This window comes from Polistes dominula, unplaced genomic scaffold, assembly GCF_049000335.1.
Source record: "Polistes dominula isolate Pdom_NZ unplaced genomic scaffold, Pdom_raw_medaka contig_624, whole genome shotgun sequence".
NCBI classification, from domain to species: Eukaryota; Metazoa; Arthropoda; class Insecta; order Hymenoptera; family Vespidae; genus Polistes; species Polistes dominula.
Window position 1 is genome coordinate 431,467 of NW_028300891.1, and position 22,401 is coordinate 453,867.

Genomic DNA, 22,401 nt, shown 5'->3' on the forward strand with positions numbered 1-22,401 from the left:
TCTTATTTAGTGTATTGCTCTTTGTATGTATCTCTCCTTACATATCTTTCTCTCTCTTTCTTTTTCTGCTTGCTCGCTTTCTATCTATCTCTCTTCACAGCTTGTATCTTAATGTCTCTATGTCTGTTTCTCTCACACGAAAGAATATTTGTCAACCGTCTGATCTGTAGATGAATGGTAAGAGGGTGCGCCGCCATTGCTGAAGACGAAGAAGAACGAAGATTTCTTTGACGAGAAAGCCGAGAGGCGCAGATTCGTCGTTAATTTTAAATATTCATGAGTTACTAAGAAAACACCGAAGTGATTATGCTGATGGGAAGCTACCGAATTAAAAGGGACGTTAATGTACATATATACCAATATCAAAGACAATGCTATTAAGTATGTACTACCGAAACTTTCATCCTACGAAAAATTCTCTATTCCCTACCTTTACCTCTCCCTCTTCAATTCTCTCTCCCTTTTTCTTTTCATCACGAAAACGAAACTTATTTTGTACTTTGTTAAATTCATTAAATCCAATAAAATACTCTTGTTCTAATTTTATCTTTACTTCTATAGACAAATTTCTACAGAATGAGAATTCAAAGTTTCCAAATTATTTAATAAAATTAATTAGGTTTTTATTTTTTAATGCTAATCTTCTTTCTTCACATAGTATAAAATTGAGTACTTTATTATAAACTGAATATAAACAAATAAAACAAATTATTCTATAAAAAATCTCGAAGATAATTTTTAAAATCATTTAGGAACTTTGACATCACCTATAAACTTTCGTTTTTTGAATGATGTTTATTATTTTATTATACGTGTATCTTTTGGAATAAATTATTTTTGTTATTACATATTCACTTTTTCTTCATCTAAATTTAATAAATCTTTTCGTTTATCTAATGTAAGACGTTTGTTTTGCCGTTGAAAAATATTCTCGATGATACTTCAAACCCTTTTCTAAAACTCTTGATTCTACCCTTTGGAAAGTACCTAACGTTTCTAATGTTATATACCGTTAGATATTCTATCGAGTTTCTTAGAAGAGAATATATCCGAATAATTCGAGCCAGAAAAAGCTAGGAAATTTCCAAAGTCGAAACGCCTACGATACTAACGCGAAAGCGAAACACGTCTTCGTCTTCGTCGTAACTGTTTCTAGCCACGGAAAAGAAGAAAGACAGAGATAGACAAAAATAGACAGAGATAGAGAATAATGATCGTCCTTGGAGAGAGAAACGAATACGAAAAATGGATGGATGATTTTAATACAGAAATAAAGGGTAGGGCCAAAAAATTCCCGGATGATTTCATAAAATCAATTATTCTTTTTTCAAAACATTCTAGACCAGTATTTTTTTCTTCTTTACTATATTGTAAAGTACATTGACTATGGTTCTTATTTTAGGAATAAAAATAAAAGCCTAAAAAGTTTCCAAAAATCGTAATTAAATTTGGAAGTTTATTTACAAATGCTAGATCCATTTAACAACTATTGGCTAGTATTGTAATATTTTATGGTTATTTCTTAAAGAATTATATTTTTTTAAACTCCTTTTAGAAGGATTTTATGTCCTCCATTTTTATTTTTTCTAAGTGATTTTTAAAAATAATAACTTTTGATTATTATAGCATTATTCTATACAAATTTTATATGAAATTATAATTTAAACAATTCTCTTTAGGATCTTTACGTTGCTAATCTTTATTTTTAAAAATTATATAAAAACTTTAAGCCCATTTAATAAATTATTGCGAACTTTTTATTATTTTATACTATAATAAATACCTAAAAAATTAGAATTTACAAAATTCTCTTTACAAAAATCTTTCGATTCCTACCCTGTAGTAATTGGTTATATGCAATTTATCTAAGAAATCAGCTGATCTGCTAGTATTTAAAATACTATTTATATAAACGATATACCATGGTTTTTGAGAAATAGACATTTAAATAATTTTTACGACATGACTGTTTGTTGCTGACTGTTGCTATTGGTTTTGTAGTGGTTAGTGGGGTGATGATGCTGACACAATGCGCATGTAAGTACCTTTACTATGAGTAAAAGAGAGACAGTAGACTAAAACAGTCACCGCTATAAACTCGCATGCTTACATCACTGAAGGCACTCTCTGCTGTTTCTTTCATCTTCCTTCGTAGTCGTAGTCGTCGTCGTAGTCGTAGTCGTAGTCGTCGTCGTCGTCGTCGTCTACTCCTTCGTCTTTTTTGTTCTTATTCTTATTTTTCGTTGTGTGATTGTATATAACACACGCAAATTTATATACACATATAGGTACACACTTACTTACTTATATATGTTGCATATAGGAATCAAATAGGATTGCATGAAAAGTTCGTACCGATTTATAAATGCATATAGTTTCATTTATTTATGAATTATCTTTCTAAGAAATAATTATTAAATCGTAATTCCATAAGAAGTTAATATTAAATAATTTATAAATAAGCCTAAAATTTTGTTTAAGCGATAGTAACAATTATCTAGAATAAAAAAGGATGGAGGACAAACAATCCTCATAAAAATTATTTACAAAAAAATGCTATTCCTTAACACTAGATTTATGGACCGAGCTAATTTGACTCATAAAAAATTTGATTACTGCACATATATAAAACTTAAATATTAATTTTTAAAAACATATATATTGTGTGTGTGGTTTTTAGTTACGTAATTAAATATGCGTAAATATTAATTCCTCCCTTTTACTCAACCCTCCATTCAAGCAATGTTTGTAAGTTCTTAAAATCAAGTGAACAGAACATCCGTAAATCTTGTGTTAAGAAATTATAATAAAATAATGTAATTCAATTAAATATTTTTATTTTATTGAATACAAATAAAATTAAAATAAAATAATAATAAATAAAGAAATTACTAAGAATATACATCGAATTGAAAATATATAAAAATAAGTGTTACCTATGAATGATTTTTTTGGTTTAAATCGGCATGAACTTTCCAGGCAATCCAATATAAAAATATTACAATAAATTCATAAATCATTTTCCCACCCCGCAATTGGCAATGAATAGAAGAAACGAACTTAAGACGATGTTCATGTAATATTTAATGTGGAACAAGAATTGACTTGACTTTTGATTTCGAGTAGTCTCTGTTTCTTTTACATCATTATTTTTGCGAAAAGAAAGATTGGAAACAAACGTATATGAATATGTATATGTATATGTACACGTACACAATATATGTATATGTACTCACATTTTATCAGCTTCACTACGTCCGTGTGCGTGGACTGCATTACATTCACCCCATTGACCTAAAAAAGTAGAAACAATCGTTATTCACCTTTTTACTTTTTATTTTTCTCTTTCTCTCTCTCTCTCTCTCTCTCTCTCTCTCTCTCTCTATCTCTCTCAACTCAAAAGAGAGAGAACACGTCGACTATATGTTTTCTCCCACGCAAAAAAGCGAGTATATAAATTATTAATACTAGCAAAGAGAATCGTTACTAATACTCTCAAATTTGTTTATGTATTATTCTTTTTTTAATTTTATTTATTTAGCAGTACTTTGATTCGTAAATATGTATATATACATATGTTTAATATACAAGGTGTTCTGTACGTTGTGTTACATGCGAACAAATGGTGATTCTATATAAAAAAAAAACTTAGTAGAAAGTGTAGAATGAAATTTTTTCAAATGAAATTTGGTTTTAGAAAAAATTAGTTTGAAAATTTGTCGAGTACACTTGACTGAGCTTGCAGTCTTGCAGACAGGGAAAGCAGTTTTAATAAACATAGAAGTATAAACGAGGTACAAGAAAAATCATGATACTGACAATGTCGATAATAAAGCTTTATATGAACAAATTTTATTGCATGTTTTCGACAGTTCTTTATGTACGATCATCCTTTGCTCGCTTAAACCAACAATTACAAGACATCCTTTATATAAAAACCATTTGATAAGTTTGTGGCTATTTATAGTGACCTTAGTAATTTGTAAGGTAACTGTACCCATAGTATGGAACACCTGATTTCAAAATTTATGAAACATAGATATTTTTAAACAAATGCATTTAGATTAAAACTTGACAAAATTTAAGAGATTTTTATTTTTTTATTTAAGAGACTTTATTTAAGAGATTTAATATATATATTTAACTATTATATATTTAATTATATTTAATTATATTATATTTAACTATATATATATAGTTAAATTTATAAAAGATGAGTTGTTTTGAAGTTATAGTAAAAAATGTATATTAGGTAAAATTACAATATGCTACAAAAATTTATATTTAAATATAATTGATTATAATATTCTGACGTAATGTGTAATATTTAAAATTTGAGGATTACATGTTATGCAACGTATAAGAATATTTATGTATTTGTATAATATCAATTTTTGAATCGAAGAAACATATAAATATTATTAATATTATATAATTAACATTAAAATTGTATGTATATTTCATTCTTAACTCTTTGTCCTATAACCACGAGACTGATTCTTGGTAAAGAATTTGTGTCATAAAAGAAAACCACGAGTCTGACTCGTCGTAAAGAATTCGTGTTATATTGATTATGATTACAGCCTAAATGTCTTAAAATGATTATTTTTTACCCAAACGTTGTTTGTTATTGTACAATTCCTTATGTTGCACTGAAATATACATGTCATGAAAAGTATACATTTAGCACCAGTTCGGGTACACGGCCAAAGAGCTGAATGGCACGGCGCTCGACCGATCTTATTGTTTACTATGGCTCGCGCAATCGGCAGATCCGTGTAGGACAAGGGGTTAATGTGATTAGAATTATTTTTAAATGAATTCACCTTGATTATTTTGTCGCCCGCATGAAGGCCAGCCCTTGCTGCTGCACCACCTACAATTGTCACAATTGTAACATTACAAAAATATAATAAAATTAAATTACATTATTAATTAATCATTCGAACGCTATTTTTAAATTGTGTTCTTCTCATTCTCAACCAGATGAAGATCGAACGCATTTAAATTTCAAAACAAAAAATGAAGAACTTCAGATGTTTCATAAATAAATATTGAAATTACTATATTTTATAAACAAAATGTCTAAACTATGTTCTTGCCAGACAGAATGAAAATTCATCGAAATCGAGAGAAATGAACTCTCGTTTCGATATACCCAGAAAGACTAGTCATTTCTTACAATCATACATATGTGTATGTGTACATATATTTGCTATAGGAAAAAAGGGTTACATTTTCGTATAATTCGAAAAAAATATAAATGATATGATATCGCAAAAAGTCGAAGTTAAATGAAGGTAAACACGAGATACTTGGAACGTGTAAAATTAGATTGATATTTGCGAAAGGAAAAACAAAAATCAACTAAGGTAAGCAATAAGAAACTCCCTTCAATCCTATATTTCCTATATATTCAAGTAATAAAAAACAAATTTAATCTAAAAAGTTTATATTAAAATACTTACAATAAGTATTAATTATTTTTAACAAAAATGCCTAATTATTTACAAAAATAAAATCTTTAAAAAAAAAAGTTACATTACTTTTTTAAATTATAAGCACTTATGCGTGTGGTTCACCCGATTCGATTAAGAAAATTTGAAAAAGAAAAATAAAAAGTAAAAAAAAATGAAGAATACAAAAATATTATAATTTACCCTCTTTGACGGATTGAACGTAGACAGGATTATCACCGGAAACTTTCATCCCGAATCCAGCTTCATCCTTGCACACATAGAGGGTGGTGACGGGTGTTGGCTCAATGGCTCCAGCCCCGGTGGCACCTCCGCCACCCCCGAGGCTGCGTCGCAACGCCGCTGTTCCATTCATCCCTTGTTCGATCACCGCTTGGCCGAGCCTCACCTCTACCTTTGCCCCTACCCCTGCCCTGTTGTCCAGTGACTCTATGACCTGCCGTACAAAATTTATCCTTTTATAGTATAAATTATACTAGTATTTATTTGGAACACTATATATAATATATATAATATTATCATATATTATAGGATGGGCTAAAAATTTCTAAGCTTGTAATTTTACAACCAAAGAAACAAATAAGCTAAAAAAAGTCTCAAAAAATTTTAATTAATTTTTCGAGTTATCTACAAAATTTGGAAATACCCTGTAGTATTTAATCTTAAATTTAATCACAATTTATTACTACAAATTCAATTATTTGATTTTAATATTTTTAAATAAATTTGTAAAAATAAAACTTTGCAACTTTCGTACTACAATAATTTTTCTTATAAACAAATAACAAATCATTAGATCACAGGAGATTAATTTTTTTTTAACATTGAACAAGTTCTATGACGACTATATTTATTACAGTAAAAATATAAAAAAAAAGAAAATTAAAAAAAAATAGCTTCTATCTTCTCGAGAATAAAATCGATCGAAATTTATTGAGAGTAAAAAAAAAGCGAGGTCATTTGTAAGGTCACTCTCTGCTCAGCTGTTTGTCGGTCTCTCTCTCTCTCTCTCTCTCTCTCTCTCTCTCTCTGATCAAACGAAAACGCACACACAACACTTGCGTATGTCGCACTATGGCTTTGATTCGTAATCGATAATAATAAATAGAGATTATTCATGCGTCTAGGACAAGAAGGGGTCAGTGTGTCACAGCACGACACACAAGTTTATCGCCTAACCAACTATTACACGACGATTAATGAGTATCATACAAAATAAAACGTCCGACTCTTATTTTCACAACTTTGTTTAAATTCAGCATTGAGAAACTCTCTATTTAAAAAAAATCTAATATTACATTATATGTAATGTAAAAGAACAGATAAAACTATTCTCAAGAATCGGCCAAAAATTTAGCACAAATTCTACAGATCAGGAATACTTAAAAAGAAAAAAAAATTATTCGATTATTGTACAAGCCATAAATTTTTAAATGAACAATAAATAATAAATACTTTTGATACTATTCACCTGCAGAGAGATAATATTTGGATATTTAAATGCAACAAAGTTGCTGATTGGCTCAAGAGTGTTAACTGGAATATTTTAATAAATAATACTAATTTTTAAACAAAATAAAATTAATAAAAAAAGAATTATAAAATTTCATGTTCCAAGTATACTCTGCTAACGATAAATTTGTTAGAATTAGAAAAAGCAAATGATGAAGAAGAGAATGGCCTCCTCTTCATTATCATCATCTTCTTCTTCATCATAATCATCATCATAATTATCATCATCGTCATGGTTCTCCTTAAAGAGAAGATAACATCTTAGATAAGATAAATCTGACATTATATGGTGAAATTTTAACGAGTGATCTCTCCTCGTGTTATATTCGCGATCGTTCCAAATACTTTTCCAACTAAACTCAACTCTCGAGATTTTATGCACTGTGTGTACTTCCCCTGGCCGATTAATATGGCACACATAAACCGCTCGCTCTCACTCTCTCTCACTTCGTGTGTATCCGTGCATGGATCATATTTATTATGCATCATAAAAATATATACCATCGAACAGTAGATTAATTTTCGCTGATTAGAAATATCCTCACAGTTAAAAATTTTCTTCACTAAATTATCTATTCAACTAAAAGCACGAATTTTGTATTCAAATAATATCTATACCTATTGATGATTAGTGATTTTAAATGTATATAGATGTGTCAAATATGTATGTAAATGTAACATAATTATTATATATCTTATTTATTTTTATTATAATTAATAGTAATATATTTACATTAAATTGGTAATTAATTCCGTATCCATATATGTAACATATATTACATAGGAACCTAATATTAAATCATGCACGCACACACCACGTATATTTATGTGTATAAGTGAATATTCACGTAATAAATTTTTACGCATACATATATGAATATTGACAATACAAGAAACGTATTATATAGCAAAAAGCAATATCATGGATCAACGCCAGATACAAGAACAGATATGACGATCGAGGACATCATCTTTAAAGGAAGAATTCTTCTCTATCATTGGGATGCCAACGACAAAGCATTGCCACACTGCGGACATTCGGAAAATGACAGTGGCAGCTTTGATGCAAGTACAATACCGTCTCTCTTTTAGGTACCTTATCGTCATCTGCAGGTGTTTCCTTATGTTAGATATAACTATCTACTATACTTTGAAACTCTTCGTTTAAGTACACTAACAAAATTTATATACATTTTCCAGATTATTGTCATCGAATTTCTTTTAAGTTGACTTACTAAGTTCATCAAAGTCTAACACTTCCTTTTTATCATTCCTCTATTCATGCATATATATTTATAAATAAAACAAAATATAAATAACCTGAGAAACACACTATTAAAACAATATTAGCACTGTTAGCTAATAGAACAAAATTGTATTAACACTTTTAATAACGTTAAATCAGTAATTAAAATATCAATGAAAAGAAAATAAACAACGCACCAATTTTAATCTACTCATATGTGTTTTAGAGAGTGGCTTAATACTTCCAAAGTGGACCAAAAGTTTATGGATAATTTTTAGAATATTTTTTGTTTGTATTTTCTAAGCTTCTAATTTGATTTTTACTATATTACAAGCTAAATTAATGATCTTACAACTTGTGCAAAATATTAGCTTTAAGCGTTTCAAAAATGTATAATTAACTTTTGAAATAATCTATAAACTTTTGGCCCATCTATTATATAATAAAATATATACGATAAAAAATATATACAAGTGTGTGTAAGTACGCATTATCATAATGACTAAAAAGACAATGATTAAACAAATTTAGATATATCTTACATTAGATGACTGCAGTGATTATCATCCTCCTTTATATTAACTTACTCATAAATTTAAGTTTTTTTAAATATTATTGCAGTGAAAATAAAAAAATACGAAGATGAAAAATGAAAAAAGAAGGCTTGGCAATGTTTCTACAAAGGCAATTCTTTCATGATGTAGGATGTTTTGCATTCGCCCTATACACGAAGCTATTGAACAACTATCTTCTCCCCTATTTAAAAAGATAGATAGATAGATAGATAGATAGATAGATAGATAGATAGATAGATAGATAGATAGATAGATAGATAGATAGATAGATAGATAGATAGATAGATAGATAGATAGATAGATAGATAGATAGATAGATAGATAGATAGATAGATAGATAGATAGATAGATAGATAGATAGATAGATAGATAGATAGATAGATAGATAGATAGATAGATAGATAGATAGATAGATAGATAGATAGATAGATAGATAGATAGATAGATAGATAGATAGATAGATAGATAGATAGATAGATAGATAGATAGATAGATAGATAGATAGATAGATAGATAGATAGATAGATAGATAGATAGATAGATAGATAGATAGATAGATAGATAGATAGATAGATAGATAGATAGATAGATAGATAGATAGATAGATAGATAGATAGATAGATAGATAGATAGATAGATAGATAGATAGATAGATAGATAGATAGATAGATAGATAGATAGATAGATAGATAGATAGATAGATAGATAGATAGATAGATAGATAGATAGATAGATAGATAGATAGATAGATAGATAGATAGATAGATAGATAGATAGATAGATAGATAGATAGATAGATAGATAGATAGATAGATAGATAGATAGATAGATAGATAGATAGATAGATAGATAGATAGATAGATAGATAGATAGATAGATAGATAGATAGATAGATAGATAGATAGATAGATAGATAGATAGATAGATAGATAGATAGATAGATAGATAGATAGATAGATAGATAGATAGATAGATAGATAGATAGATAGATAGATAGATAGATAGATAGATAGATAGATAGATAGATAGATAGATAGATAGATAGATAGATAGATAGATAGATAGATAGATAGATAGATAGATAGATAGATAGATAGATAGATAGATAGATAGATAGATAGATAGATAGATAGATAGATAGATAGATAGATAGATAGAGAGAGAGAGAGAGAGAGAGAGAGAGAGAGACATTGTGTACCTATTGTTATTACCACTTATATTCATAAGCATATAAATGTACGTAACGTTCCATTAATTATTAATTATTGTCGTCTAGTATGCAGTTGGTTGTTAACGATTCATATATCCAAATACCTGACTGATCTTATATGTATATCATCCTTTAACGATGAAAATTTAAATATTTTTTTCTTACTATTTTTTTTATCATGATTGTACGTCTGTAAAAAAAATATTTGTTTTTCCTGTTTAAAATTAATTCAAAAAATGTAACAATGCTAATAAAATTATTTATTTGACGATTGTACTATACTATACTTTAATACTAATAAAATTGTTCTTTTCTTTTTTTTTTTGTGGCGTTTATATGGAGAAAGGAACACGATAATGTCAATTCGAATACCAGATACTTGATTCTCTGCCAAATATTTAATACTCAAGGCTCGATTCTCAACACTGTATTAACATTAAACAAAAATTACTATACGTGTAGATACGACATGAATCAGAAAAACATTTAATTATGTAAAAATTATTATTCGACATTTATTTATACAAACAGGGTCAAAAAAAATATGTAGGTGATTCGTAGAAAATTTCAGACTAATACTTGGCTTTAAATTATTTTTTTTTAATTTCGCTGCTTCCAATTTTATAATTTCAAAAAATTAGCCTAAAAAATCTCGAAAAAGAAAATAATAATTAATTATTTAAATCGTTTAAAAACTTTATGCTTGCCATATACGTACTTCCAATAAAATTAAATCGATTATCTTTACAAAATATAACACGTAAAATAGTATTATTAGTTACTAAAAAAAAATTCAAGTCTGTTGAATAACTTGAGTCGACAACATGAGTCTCTTATAACGTCTGCAACAACAAAGCTCAATTATGCTAATGAACATGTATATCCCGTTTGCACGTTAACACACTTCTACCAATTATGCATTTTTATTTCATCGAGGCTTTGATAATTCTTACTGTCTCTATCAAATTTTGTTCAATTTATAAATAAATAATTAATCTTATGTTTAATTAAAAAAATATATTTTGTTTAAATGTGTAGTTAAATGTTTTTATTAATTCATTATTCAGTTATAGTAATTTGTATGTAATGTTAAAATAGTGTAAATAAATCGAATCATGAATATACCATAAATAATATACATATAATTAAAAAATAAATAAAAATAAAAAACATGATATAAAAATTGAGATATATTTGTTTTTCTCTTTTCGTATCGATTTTTGAGAGTATTTGTTATATAAATTGCAAAGTCCAGTTTACAAAGATAATTGTTAAGTATCAGTGAATATTAAAGAAATATATATATGCATATATATGTATAAAAGTTCATAAAGTTCATGAAGATGCATATATCAAGAACGAAGTCAACGACGCCCGTTGGTACAACTGCGTACATTACATTTTAATAATAACTTCCTTCTTTTAATGATGTCGTCTACATAGTTTTATATATGTGTATATATATATACAATATTATGAGACGCGTATTACATATAAACGTACATATATATATATGTGTTTCTATTACATAAGAGAAATTAACATCGCGTGACAAATGTAATAACACGCAAAGCTATATTAAAGAAGTCGTGTATCTCCACATTTCAATAATTTCATTTAACCAGTTGATAATAAAATGCAATAAATAAATAAAATATGTACCGATTAACAATTGCATCAAATAATAATTATCTTTGTAAAAAAAAAAAAATTCTATAAAAAAGAAAGAAAAATATTCGAAGTAATGTTTTCCTACAGCACAGAGAAAAATATTTATTCTATGCATTTGTTTTCAATAATTTATACCTTAATATAACATAGTTAAACTAGAATATGTTATACTATAATATATTGTAATTTATGCATAGTAACATATATTACAATTTTTAGTCTATATATTTGTAAATTAAATAAAAATTATATTTTAGTGTAGTACAGTTATACTAAAATAAATTATAGTGCATGGTAGTATAATTTGTGATACATTTAGAAACTATTGTATTATTGTTTTTTTATATTATCAAATTTTTATATTACAATATATTTATGTTTTAATATAGTTATAATAAATTATAATATTTTAATATAATTATAATGATAGTATAGTATATTTTTATTATATTATAACTTATTTGACTCTAACTGTATTAGTTAGTACAGTTAGTAATTTCTATAGAAATAAGTTTCATATTATCGAATTTTTGTCCTAAACAAAAAAAAGAAAGAAAAACAAAGCAAAAATAGAAATTAGATATTAAATTGGCGCTCTTATTTCGTCACGTACTCTATATCCAGGATCCATTCTGCAATTTTCTCGTTGAAACGAAACGATGCGTTAGCAGAGTCTAGCAACGTTCCTACGTGAGGAGGAAGAAAGAAATGACTTTAGGAATTCTCTTCAATATATATATATATATATATAAACCTATACTTAGATACTATATACTAACAACTTTTGAAAAAAGCATACCGAAAGGAAAGCAGAGGCATTCCGTGTGAATCCGCTTAAACTCACTTTGGCATTTCATGTAGCTCTAACCTCGATATCACACACTCTTTCTTTGCATGTCGCCTATTGTTGCACGTGACCCGAATACGATCGTTTCAGACTTCGATAGATCGAGTTTCGAGACATCGACGATGGTCAAATCGATTTCTTACTACTTACAAGAATTTTCTTTGGAACAATGGATACAATATTCAAGAGATTATATTTCCTAAACGAGACTCTAAAAAAAGAAAAATTGCTGATCAAGAACTAATGTTTAAAAAATTCACAAATTGAAATTCAAATTCCTCGACTTTATTTTAAAATCAATAATTCTATTTCGAGAATTTCTAATCGAATTATTTTTTTTTCAAATTGTAATTGATTTTTAAGACCTAGGAACTTTTGAATTTACCTTTATCATACACTAAACGATCTCTTTAATCTAATTGTAAGACTTAGTTTTACTGATAAATTTTTAATTGAATTTCTAAGAAAAGAAATCTTATATATAAATGAAATGGACTTGAAACAATATTTATTGACTTTTCAATGAACGTTTAACAAATCTAATTCGTTGGATAGACTAATCTCAATCGGAAATCTCTTTTTTTAATCATTGTACCGTGCATTTATCGACTACGCAATAAATTCTGATATCGTTTATACCAATTACCTATCAAACGTAGAAAACCTCGTCCGATTATTCGATTAACTAAGTATAAAATTTCTTGACAACTTTATTAGGATGAAATACTGAGAAGAACTTAAGAGAATGTATGCATAAAAAAATTTGCTACGAGTCATTGCATCTATTAACCTTCTCAACCAAACTCAAGAACTTTATATGAAAATGCGATTCTACTTTCCGCTTCTTGAGATAAATGTTCGTCTCCTTCTTCACACACGCATACATTCATACGCGTACGCATAAATACACCTTACATACATATTCCCCTCTCTCTGTTTCTTTCTTTCTTTCCTGAGTCCTTGAATATGAACAAATGATTCTTCTGTCCTTGTTCCACTACTGAATAATATGATTTCGAAATGATATATCATTTCTATTTAAACTAATTGCAATTAATAAATGTAGAGACACAAAATGTAACAAGTTTATCTACAATTTTTTCTTGCAATTATTCATCCCAATTAAAAATATTATTATTTTGTATATAATTTGAATCTGTAATATCATATCAAAACAGTCTATAACTTTTTTCAATTCAACTAAAATTAAGACAAAATCGTTTATCTAAATTAAAATATATTGTTAACCTCGACAAATAACTATTGTCCTTGCACAATTTCTGCTAAATTAAATGATTATGAAAGTATCTTCAAATTGCATTAAGTATGTAATAAATAATTTAACTATAAGATATACTAAGATAAATTCTTAAAATTAATTATTCATCCTAATTAAAAACAATTCTAACCTCATTTCTATCATTGGACTTCGATCATCTACCAAAGAAGGAAATAAAGGACGACTGCGAAAACCAATGATATTCTCGGAAAAAAACGCAAACAATAGATTTTTATTGTTGGTATTATTGTTGCGATAAAGTATAGTTTAATGGAATGAGTATGATGTCATCAACTCTAATAATAAAAAATAAAATGAATAAAACGAAATTAAATAAAATTCAAATTAATTTCGATCAAATATGCTTAAACATTTAATGAAAAATATTTTTTAAACAAACTTTCGATCCTTTCTCTTTAAAATCTTAAAATAAATAAATAAATCAGAAATAAATAATAGAAAATTTCGATTTATGAACGAAGTTGAGATCGAACAAGTAATAAAATAAGATTTGTTCTTGAGATTGAATGAGTAAAGAACGCGTTTGTGAACAGCTCGTAAGAAGAGAGGTTATACCTCTCTCGAATATATACTACGTGTATATATATGTATATATATACGCATGCATGCATGCATGCATGCACATCGTTGAAACAAACATCGGATTACCTTTCATTTAATTGTACTAGAAGCAAGTATATGTAAGAATGTATGTGTGAGGTGCGGCCCTAGAGACTCGAGATCAGTAGCATGACTATACCCATCTACACATGTATGTATGTGTGTATATGTGCTGCAATCATATAATGTGTTGTATGTGAATATCTATGAATTAAACTTCTATTCTTTGTATATGTTGTATTCCAATAACAATGATTATAAATATACTAGATTACCGTTAGATCAAACCTCGAGCATGATTGAATGCGAACTAATCAATGAAACGAAATTTGTATTCGCTTAGTGCCGATTTAATGTCTTATCCTAAAACGCCGTCCTTAATACGAAATTATGATTCGTTCTGTAATGATCAATCATAAACTAGCGAGTATCAAGTGTAATAACAATTAATTTCGTTTTATTAAAGATTATGTTGCATAGATTATTATAAAATAAGTTCATTAATGTATGAAACAAAAACGATATTAATTATTAGTAGACCTAATAAGAATGATTGAAAAATTGAATTACTATGATTGATTATAAGAGTACTAAAATTAAAATGAATTGTTTTAAATTTCAGAAATGTTATTAGAAAAGAAGTGAAATTAATTTAACTTAAATAAAGAAAAGAAAAATGAAATATGTGGGAATATAACGTAGCGCGTGGGACAAGATGGCGCTGTTAATGGTGACGACCGTTAGCTAACGTTTAAAATGTATGTATGTACTCGTATATATGCGTACCTAGTTATAATTAAAAATATATAAGCTAGGTCAAAAATGTGTAAATAAATTTAAAAATTACTCACTTTATTTCGAGATTATTTACACTACTTTTTTCTTCAAATTATTTAATTGCAAGTTAACTTGATAAAATTACAAGTCTAATTACAAATGTAAGAAAATCTCGAAAAAGAGAGTAATTGATTTTGAAAATTACTTACACTGTTTGGCAATTTGGCTCATCCTATATATTAATTTAAAAATCGATGCGATATAAATGAAAAGAAATATTGAAATAGAAATAAAGAGACATGTTTGACTTCTATAGTATCCGGATGAACAGTATGTAACATACTGGCGTGGCAAGCTTCAATGTAAACAGTATCAACGAGCTTTCGAATGAGTCCTATGGAGGGGATGACGTAAGCAAACCGAACTGTTCCGAATGACGTATAATTTAAACGAACATTGAACGCGCGAGGAAGCTGATATAACTAATAAGTAAAAAATTACAAAAAAAAAAAAAAAGAATTATTATTAACAAACATAAGACAATATTGAAAAAATTTAAAAAAACGTATAAATTATTTTATATATTATTTCTATCTTCTATACATAAACAACTAGTATAATATCGAAAGAATCGATTGATTGATCTTCTCAATTTAATAAGTCAAGTAAAATAAATTTTCGATGGATCGAGAAATTTTCCAACGGCACGTGTTTGCAACAATAGAAATAAATTTTACAATCGGCCATGTGATGATAAAAGTGAATGCTTTGGCAGATTATGTTTTTAAAGAATCTTATTCAAGTACTAATGATTACAAGGGTCTTTCTTTGTTGATTTACCTCTATAATTTACTTCTACGACTATCTTTATAAGATAAAGATCAATGACCAAAGGACCCTACAAAAGAAAGGACAACAGAATAGACCTGACCATAAATACTTTCTTAGAAATGGTGGTAATTTGACCCATCGAATAGCTAGTTCTACTGTTCCGACGTACACAAAATCTAAATAAATTATTATTATTATGTGTAGATAATAATAAAAATAATAAAATAATAATTTTTGTATATTTTTGATAGATATTGTAATGAAATTCTATTCATCTAAAATTAAAATAAGTTAAGTACGAAAAGTTACTGGATGATATATAAAAATTAAAAATAAACTTTTAAATTAATTTCAGCTTTAATAATAAAACTGAAAACTTAAGAACATTTAACACACTCTGTACAATAAATTTAAAATAATATTTAACGTATTTTGCAAATAAACTTTAAAAATATAATTCTTACATGGTACATGGATTGTCATTTATACTAATTATCGTATCATTAAAGAAATGTATTAATTAACTGAATTACTTCGAAAAACTAACGATACCCCTAATCTGTAAATTTTATTGTTAGTAAGAATATTTTTATTGGATAAATCAAAAAGTAAATTACGATAGTAAGAAATGTAGTAAGACAAATTGTAATCGAGCAGAAAACTTCAAGCCGTTTTCTATTTTAGACGACGAGAACGATGTCCACCGAAGCTAAATATTCCTCTCTGTGTATTTCAAACTGGAGTACACACAATGAACAGATTTCACGTTTATTATGGCTTTGATCTAACTTTATATAAGATGTATATCCACGAATTATTGATAACTATGTTAACTATGTATGACAAACAAACAAATTAATAAATAAATAAATTCACAAATAAAAAAAGATAATTAAATAAAATTTTAACAATTTTTCTAAACATATAAAATAGCTGTCATAACCTTCTAATAACTTTCATCAAAACTAAACAACCTATTAGCATAAAAACAAAACCATAAATGGAAAAACATTAATTTTTGAAATTCTAGATTAAGAGGTTAACTTTTGAAAACTAACGAAACATAAAATTATAATTTTAAATGTCTAGGACTATAATAAAAAAGAATACTATTTCGACAAGTGTCACTATAATTTTGAATGTATTAATTAATATTGACAAATTTAAAATTCAACTACTTCCTCTAAATCGAAAAATAAACGTTGAATAAATTATGAATGAAATACTCTGAGATGCATAATATTCTCTTCGGTTTAAAGCAACGGATAGAATATATATTACAATAATATTTGGAAGGTAGGGAAAATACATAGTACGTTTTTAAATTTATCCACGTCGACGACTATTATGAGCCACTGTTTGAACGATGCTGTGGAGGACGCAATCGAAGTTACACTCTGTTAGTTGTCGATGCATTTACGAAATACGTTTGTCTATTCTCTCGTTTAGTAGAATATATCATGAAATCGGAAGAGTCTATTAGGCCTCTAGTAAAAGAAAGACAGACAGGCAGGCAGGCAGGCAGACAGACAGACAGACAGACAGACAGAGAAAGAGAGAGAAAAAGAAAAAAAGAGATAGAGAAATAGAGAGAAAGAGTGTACACTTTTAAACGGTATAGTCGTCCAGACGCTTTACAACGCGATACCATTAGCAAGGAAAAGTATTTAACGTCAAAAAAATTAAAAGGTTTTATTTAAAAAATGAATGAATAAATACATACAACATAATCCGTTTGTATGCTGGCACCAACGCAGAAGCAGCCTTCGAATGAAGAGATACCAACGACGAATTCTCTCTGCTTGCTGTAGAAGAATCTTCGGTCGAATCCCCGCGAGTCACGGTTAATATCACACTTCACCTTTGCACTTTATTATTCGTTGTTGTTACTTTTTGACAATTATTAATTATTCTTCTTTTACCTCTCGTCGCACTTTCACGGCACATCGTGCTAAGAAGAAGATCAAACTACGACGACGCATGATATATTATTATTTTTATGGGCGTTTAAGGATACTACTACGTCTCGAAATGTTTCTAACGATTTTATGTGCTTCGTATTTATTATTTATCTGTCTTCTCAAACGCATATGCATCTAGATACGTACACTTTTCTACGAAGGCACTTACTTATCTTTTCTTTTTTTTTTTTTTTAACTTTAAATGCACATCGAACAAAAATACACTGCTAGCTAACAAGTGTTAGCCATCTTGTATCCACCCGAAGCACAACCCAATCTCCCACAGTGCATCGCGAGGCTGCCGAGTTCGTACTGACGGTAGAGAGAAGGGAATGGCCGGCCTCAGATTGGTAGGTGGGATCGATCGGATTCTCTGATTGGTCCATGACGACACAACTGCTTGCTCGTCTACCGTTGTTACTCTTATTGTCTTTCTCTCCCTCTCTCTTTCTTTCTTCCTTTATTGCTCCTTCTTTTTCTCCCTATGTTTTCTTTGCTTATTATAAAGCACTATACACCAAATGGCGCTATCTTTGAAAATTGTCGTATAACAGTTTATTTAATCATAACGAAGCGCTAAGAGAATAATTGTTTATTATTAGACGAATCGTAACATATTCCATTCTTAAAATTTTATATTTTGTATTAAATTTGTGGGAAATCCAATGGCCGCGGGCCGAATGGCTAGTTACTGACCATCGTAACAACCAATGAGAAAGCCGGACACGACAAGGAATTTCACCTTTTTATTTGTGATCTCTCAGAACAGATTTTATTCAACAAGATACAGAATTTATACACACACGCACAATGAGATACAGAATGATAAATTGATATGGAAGAGAGAGCAAGCGCAGTCGACTGATAAGCTCAGCGATTGATATCGAACACCTATCGAGAAATCCGTTGGATCGATGATCTCCGAGGTGCGAGGAGATGAATCCAGGAAGTACGCCACTAGGCCCGACCAATCAGATTCCCAGGCGCAATTACGCTGCGAATTCTGACCAATCGGCCGTCTTTCATCATGGTCTGGTTACAAAGCCGAGGCAGAAAAGTGTCGTTGCTAGACACGCGCACCTCTAGTAGTTTTTGGGCACGTCTGCCGAACTGAGCGCTTGCAGCCGCGAGATGTCGGCACTGTCCTGGTGCAAGACGTCAGAGCTACGGATAGTCAACCATGGGGTGTCAGCACCGAGCAGGTGCGTGTAGAGGGTTTCTCTATAGTAAAAATAATATTAGACTGAATTTTATTTTATGATTTTTATTGTTAGGATGCTACTTGCTTTTCTTTGTTGTACACTTCTCAACGGCTACGCACAGACTGTACTGTCTGGTGACCACACTTGTTAGCGTGGTTCCCTAGCCTTCTAGTAACTTAGATGGCGCGACCTTCGGTCGTACCGCTACATGCGGGACGCAACGATCCCATTCGTACGATAATTATCGTACGCGTACGATAATTTGAGGTCCTGTACGATCCAAAATCCATTTTCCAAAGGTGCACCCCCACCCCAACCCTCACTCCCACCACCACTCCCACCATCACTACCACCACCACCACGATCTCCTCGAAAAGGTCATCAACTTGAAAAAGTTGGAACTTGGCCACTTTTTTCGACTTTTTCAAAATTCTGTCCGAGATTTGTCGGATTTCAAATTTTCCCGGGGCGTACGATAATTTTCTGTCGCGTACGATAATTTTGCGCCCCTGTGTCCATCAAACGAACTAAAGTCTCTGGGATCACTGGCGGGACGCCACAAATTGAATACGGGACATTCTAAGTAATATGGGATACATTAGAAACAATAATTAATTAAAAGAATTATTATGATATTTATTATGCAAAACATTTAATGATATACCAAAATATTTTTATACATATTATCGCTCGATAGTATCATTACAATTCTTTGGTGCATGTAGAAAATATATCTAAACTAAGTTTAATTACGTATACAATGCGTAAGTGTAAACAAACCATGAGGAATATGATAATTACAGTGTATTTATTTTTATATGATATTAATTATAATAAGAAATAGTTATACCTAAGATATATATTAAAATTATGGACGATTTTATTCTTATATCACCATTGCTTAGAAAAGGATAAAAAAAATCATACGGTAATGTCAAGTCTAAATTTGGACCACCTGCGAAATAATATCGGGATGGTTTGGATATATCATGAAATGTGACAAAACTGGTAATATCGATTTGAAGCACATTTGTGCAATTTTTCATAATGCATTTTGGCCAAGATAAATCTGTCTCTTCAGAGAATGTAGCGCCTATACCTAATATGTCATAGTTTGTTAAACTTTCTGATTTAGGTGATACAGAATATAATATATCATATTTTATAGATGTTATTAATCCTGAACATCGAATCCAGCCATTGAGAATTTGGCCAGTTATTACATGATGAGGTACTCTATCGAGTAAAATTTTTATCCATTCCGAAGTATTGTTGTTAGTAAAATTTCCTAATTTAGAGATATATATAGCATATTGATCAGCTTGTGTTACATTAAGCAAAGTATCTTCCATTAAGAAATGTAAAGTTTTGTTATGTAATTCTATGCAAGACGTAGTTGTAAAACTAGTCGTATTCAATGTTAGGGAACATTTAACTTTAATATCTTCTCCAAAAGTTACAGTATATCTATTGGTTTGACTACATTCACGGTTTTGCTGTCCTAATGGCAAAGTTAAAAAACTTTTAGTTTTATTAAAACTAATATAACGAAATTCTATATTATTAGTCTTATTTGTCTTAATGGTTCCTATGATTAAAGGTTTTCCACGAATGTAGCCAGGATTACCACTACGATCAAATATAATTTTTTTATTCTGATCATTCCATTCGTAACTTACCTCAAATGATTGATAGAATTGTTCATATACGTTACCTATTAGAAAATGTATTGTAATGTTATCTATACCAAAAGTACCATTATGGCTTATTATATATTTAACTCCTTTAATAATATTATGACACATTTCCTTAGAGCAAGAACCCAATATTTCTGCGTTGTTGCAATTATTCCAAGAATTTCGACAATAATGACTGATTGGAGATAAACATATGTTCTTTGGACAGCTCTACAAATTAAAAATACAATTGATGTACAACTTTATTATGAACTCAACTTATATGAATTGTATTTTATTATTTATAAGTGTTTACTTGATCCGATGAAAGAATGTAAGTTTGATTAAACAAATGTAACGACTTAATAATCGTAAAATTATTGTATGTTGACGGAAATAAGAACTGGTTTGCATCATTTAGTTCAACTTGCATACAAGAATCTTTCCAATTATTAAGATATTTAATCATCTTTTTAAAAGAACATTTTCCCGTAAAACCTGTTTGTAGTAACTCTAAAATTATATACAAAAAAGATCAATGTAATCATAACACCAATATATCTCTATTTAATCATATTTTAATTATTTATAATATTACCTAAAGGTTTTATATAATTATTTTGTAATTTCCATACAAAGTCACCTTCTTTATAGGTACTAGTGACGTTATACATAAACATATTTTGATGATGCTCGAATCTCCATTTTGGTATATCTTTCTTTATCTCTGACAATAAATCTTTTTGATTATTAATAACCTACGAGAAAAAAAATTAATTAAATGCTGATTCGTATAATAAAATAGTTGTTATGAAATAAAATAATAGACTTACTAAGTTATTATTAACACTGTACACAGGTGGAAGGTTGTCGTAAAGAATGCAAAATAAATTATTAGCTAACTTTTCGAGAATAAAAGGAGTGTTATTTCTCTGAATAAAATTTCTACTGTAACAGTAACGACTATCATATAATTCTGTATGATAATCTTTACAGTGAGAGAATACTTTTAAATGATGATCTTTGCAATCCATATCACAGCAACAATTGATGTCACACGATGCTACCTGTTTACATAAATAAAATAAGAATCTATTTTATACTTCAACATAATGCTATAAATACAACAAAAATATAAGAAATAAATTATAATTACAGTTAAATCACATTCGCATATATCAGACTGTTTTTTGTATATACTATGATCATTTGTTTCCGAGTCGAATTTGTGGACAATAATCGAAGCTGCAGTAGTCGTTGTCTCAGATTGTGGAATTTCTGTTATATTCATTAAATTAATAGTTAACGTTGATTCAGTAATATTAATAGTGACATTTAGAAAATTATTTGACGTAAGACCGTCTTCATTATATATTTCTGTGTAATTATCGGTATCTGTAAATTCGTCGCAGTCTGTTCCCTTCAAACATGTTATTATATCCTCAATTCTCTCTAGAGAAACTAAGTTTTTGGATAAACAAATGAAGTATAGTAATAAAAATATTCTCAGCATTTT

At 28.7% G+C, this 22,401-nt stretch overlaps 2 protein-coding genes across 7 annotated transcripts in view; both read right to left on the minus strand.

Moving 5' to 3' along the window:
• Positions 1 to 18,302, minus strand: part of RhoGEF2 (Rho guanine nucleotide exchange factor 2) — a 69,270-nt gene extending 50,968 nt beyond the window's left edge. For 4 of the 5 annotated variants that reach the window (XM_015332153.2, XM_015332151.2, XM_015332150.2 and 1 more), the window contains exons 1-4: positions 17,770 to 18,302; positions 5,661 to 5,913; positions 4,827 to 4,876; positions 3,237 to 3,294 (exon numbers count right to left, since the gene is read on the minus strand). In XM_015332153.2, coding sequence (XP_015187639.1) covers positions 3,237 to 3,294; positions 4,827 to 4,876; positions 5,661 to 5,832 — 280 coding nt within the window. In that variant the 5' untranslated portion in view covers positions 5,833 to 5,913; positions 17,770 to 18,302. Of the gene's footprint in view, positions 1 to 3,236; positions 3,295 to 4,826; positions 4,877 to 5,660; positions 5,914 to 15,424; positions 15,516 to 17,769 lie in introns of those variants that run through there. The other variant, XM_089177312.1, reaches the window with a different exon arrangement.
• Positions 18,303 to 19,824: 1,522 nt separating this feature from the next.
• Positions 19,825 to 22,398, minus strand: LOC107072328 (tectonic-3). 2 transcript variants are annotated; one of them, XM_089177388.1, is made up of 6 exons: positions 22,042 to 22,398; positions 21,719 to 21,952; positions 21,484 to 21,643; positions 21,202 to 21,398; positions 20,924 to 21,116; positions 20,723 to 20,838 (listed from the first exon to the last, which is right to left on the minus strand). In XM_089177388.1, the coding sequence occupies exons 1-6, from the start codon at positions 22,396 to 22,398 to the stop codon at positions 20,804 to 20,806; spliced, it is 1,176 nt and encodes a 391-aa protein (XP_089033514.1). In that variant the 3' UTR covers positions 20,723 to 20,803. The 2 variants fall into 2 exon arrangements, with proteins under 2 accessions (XP_015187649.1, XP_089033514.1); XM_015332163.2 differs by having other exon boundaries at positions 19,825 to 21,116.
• Positions 22,399 to 22,401: the final 3 nt, after the last annotated feature.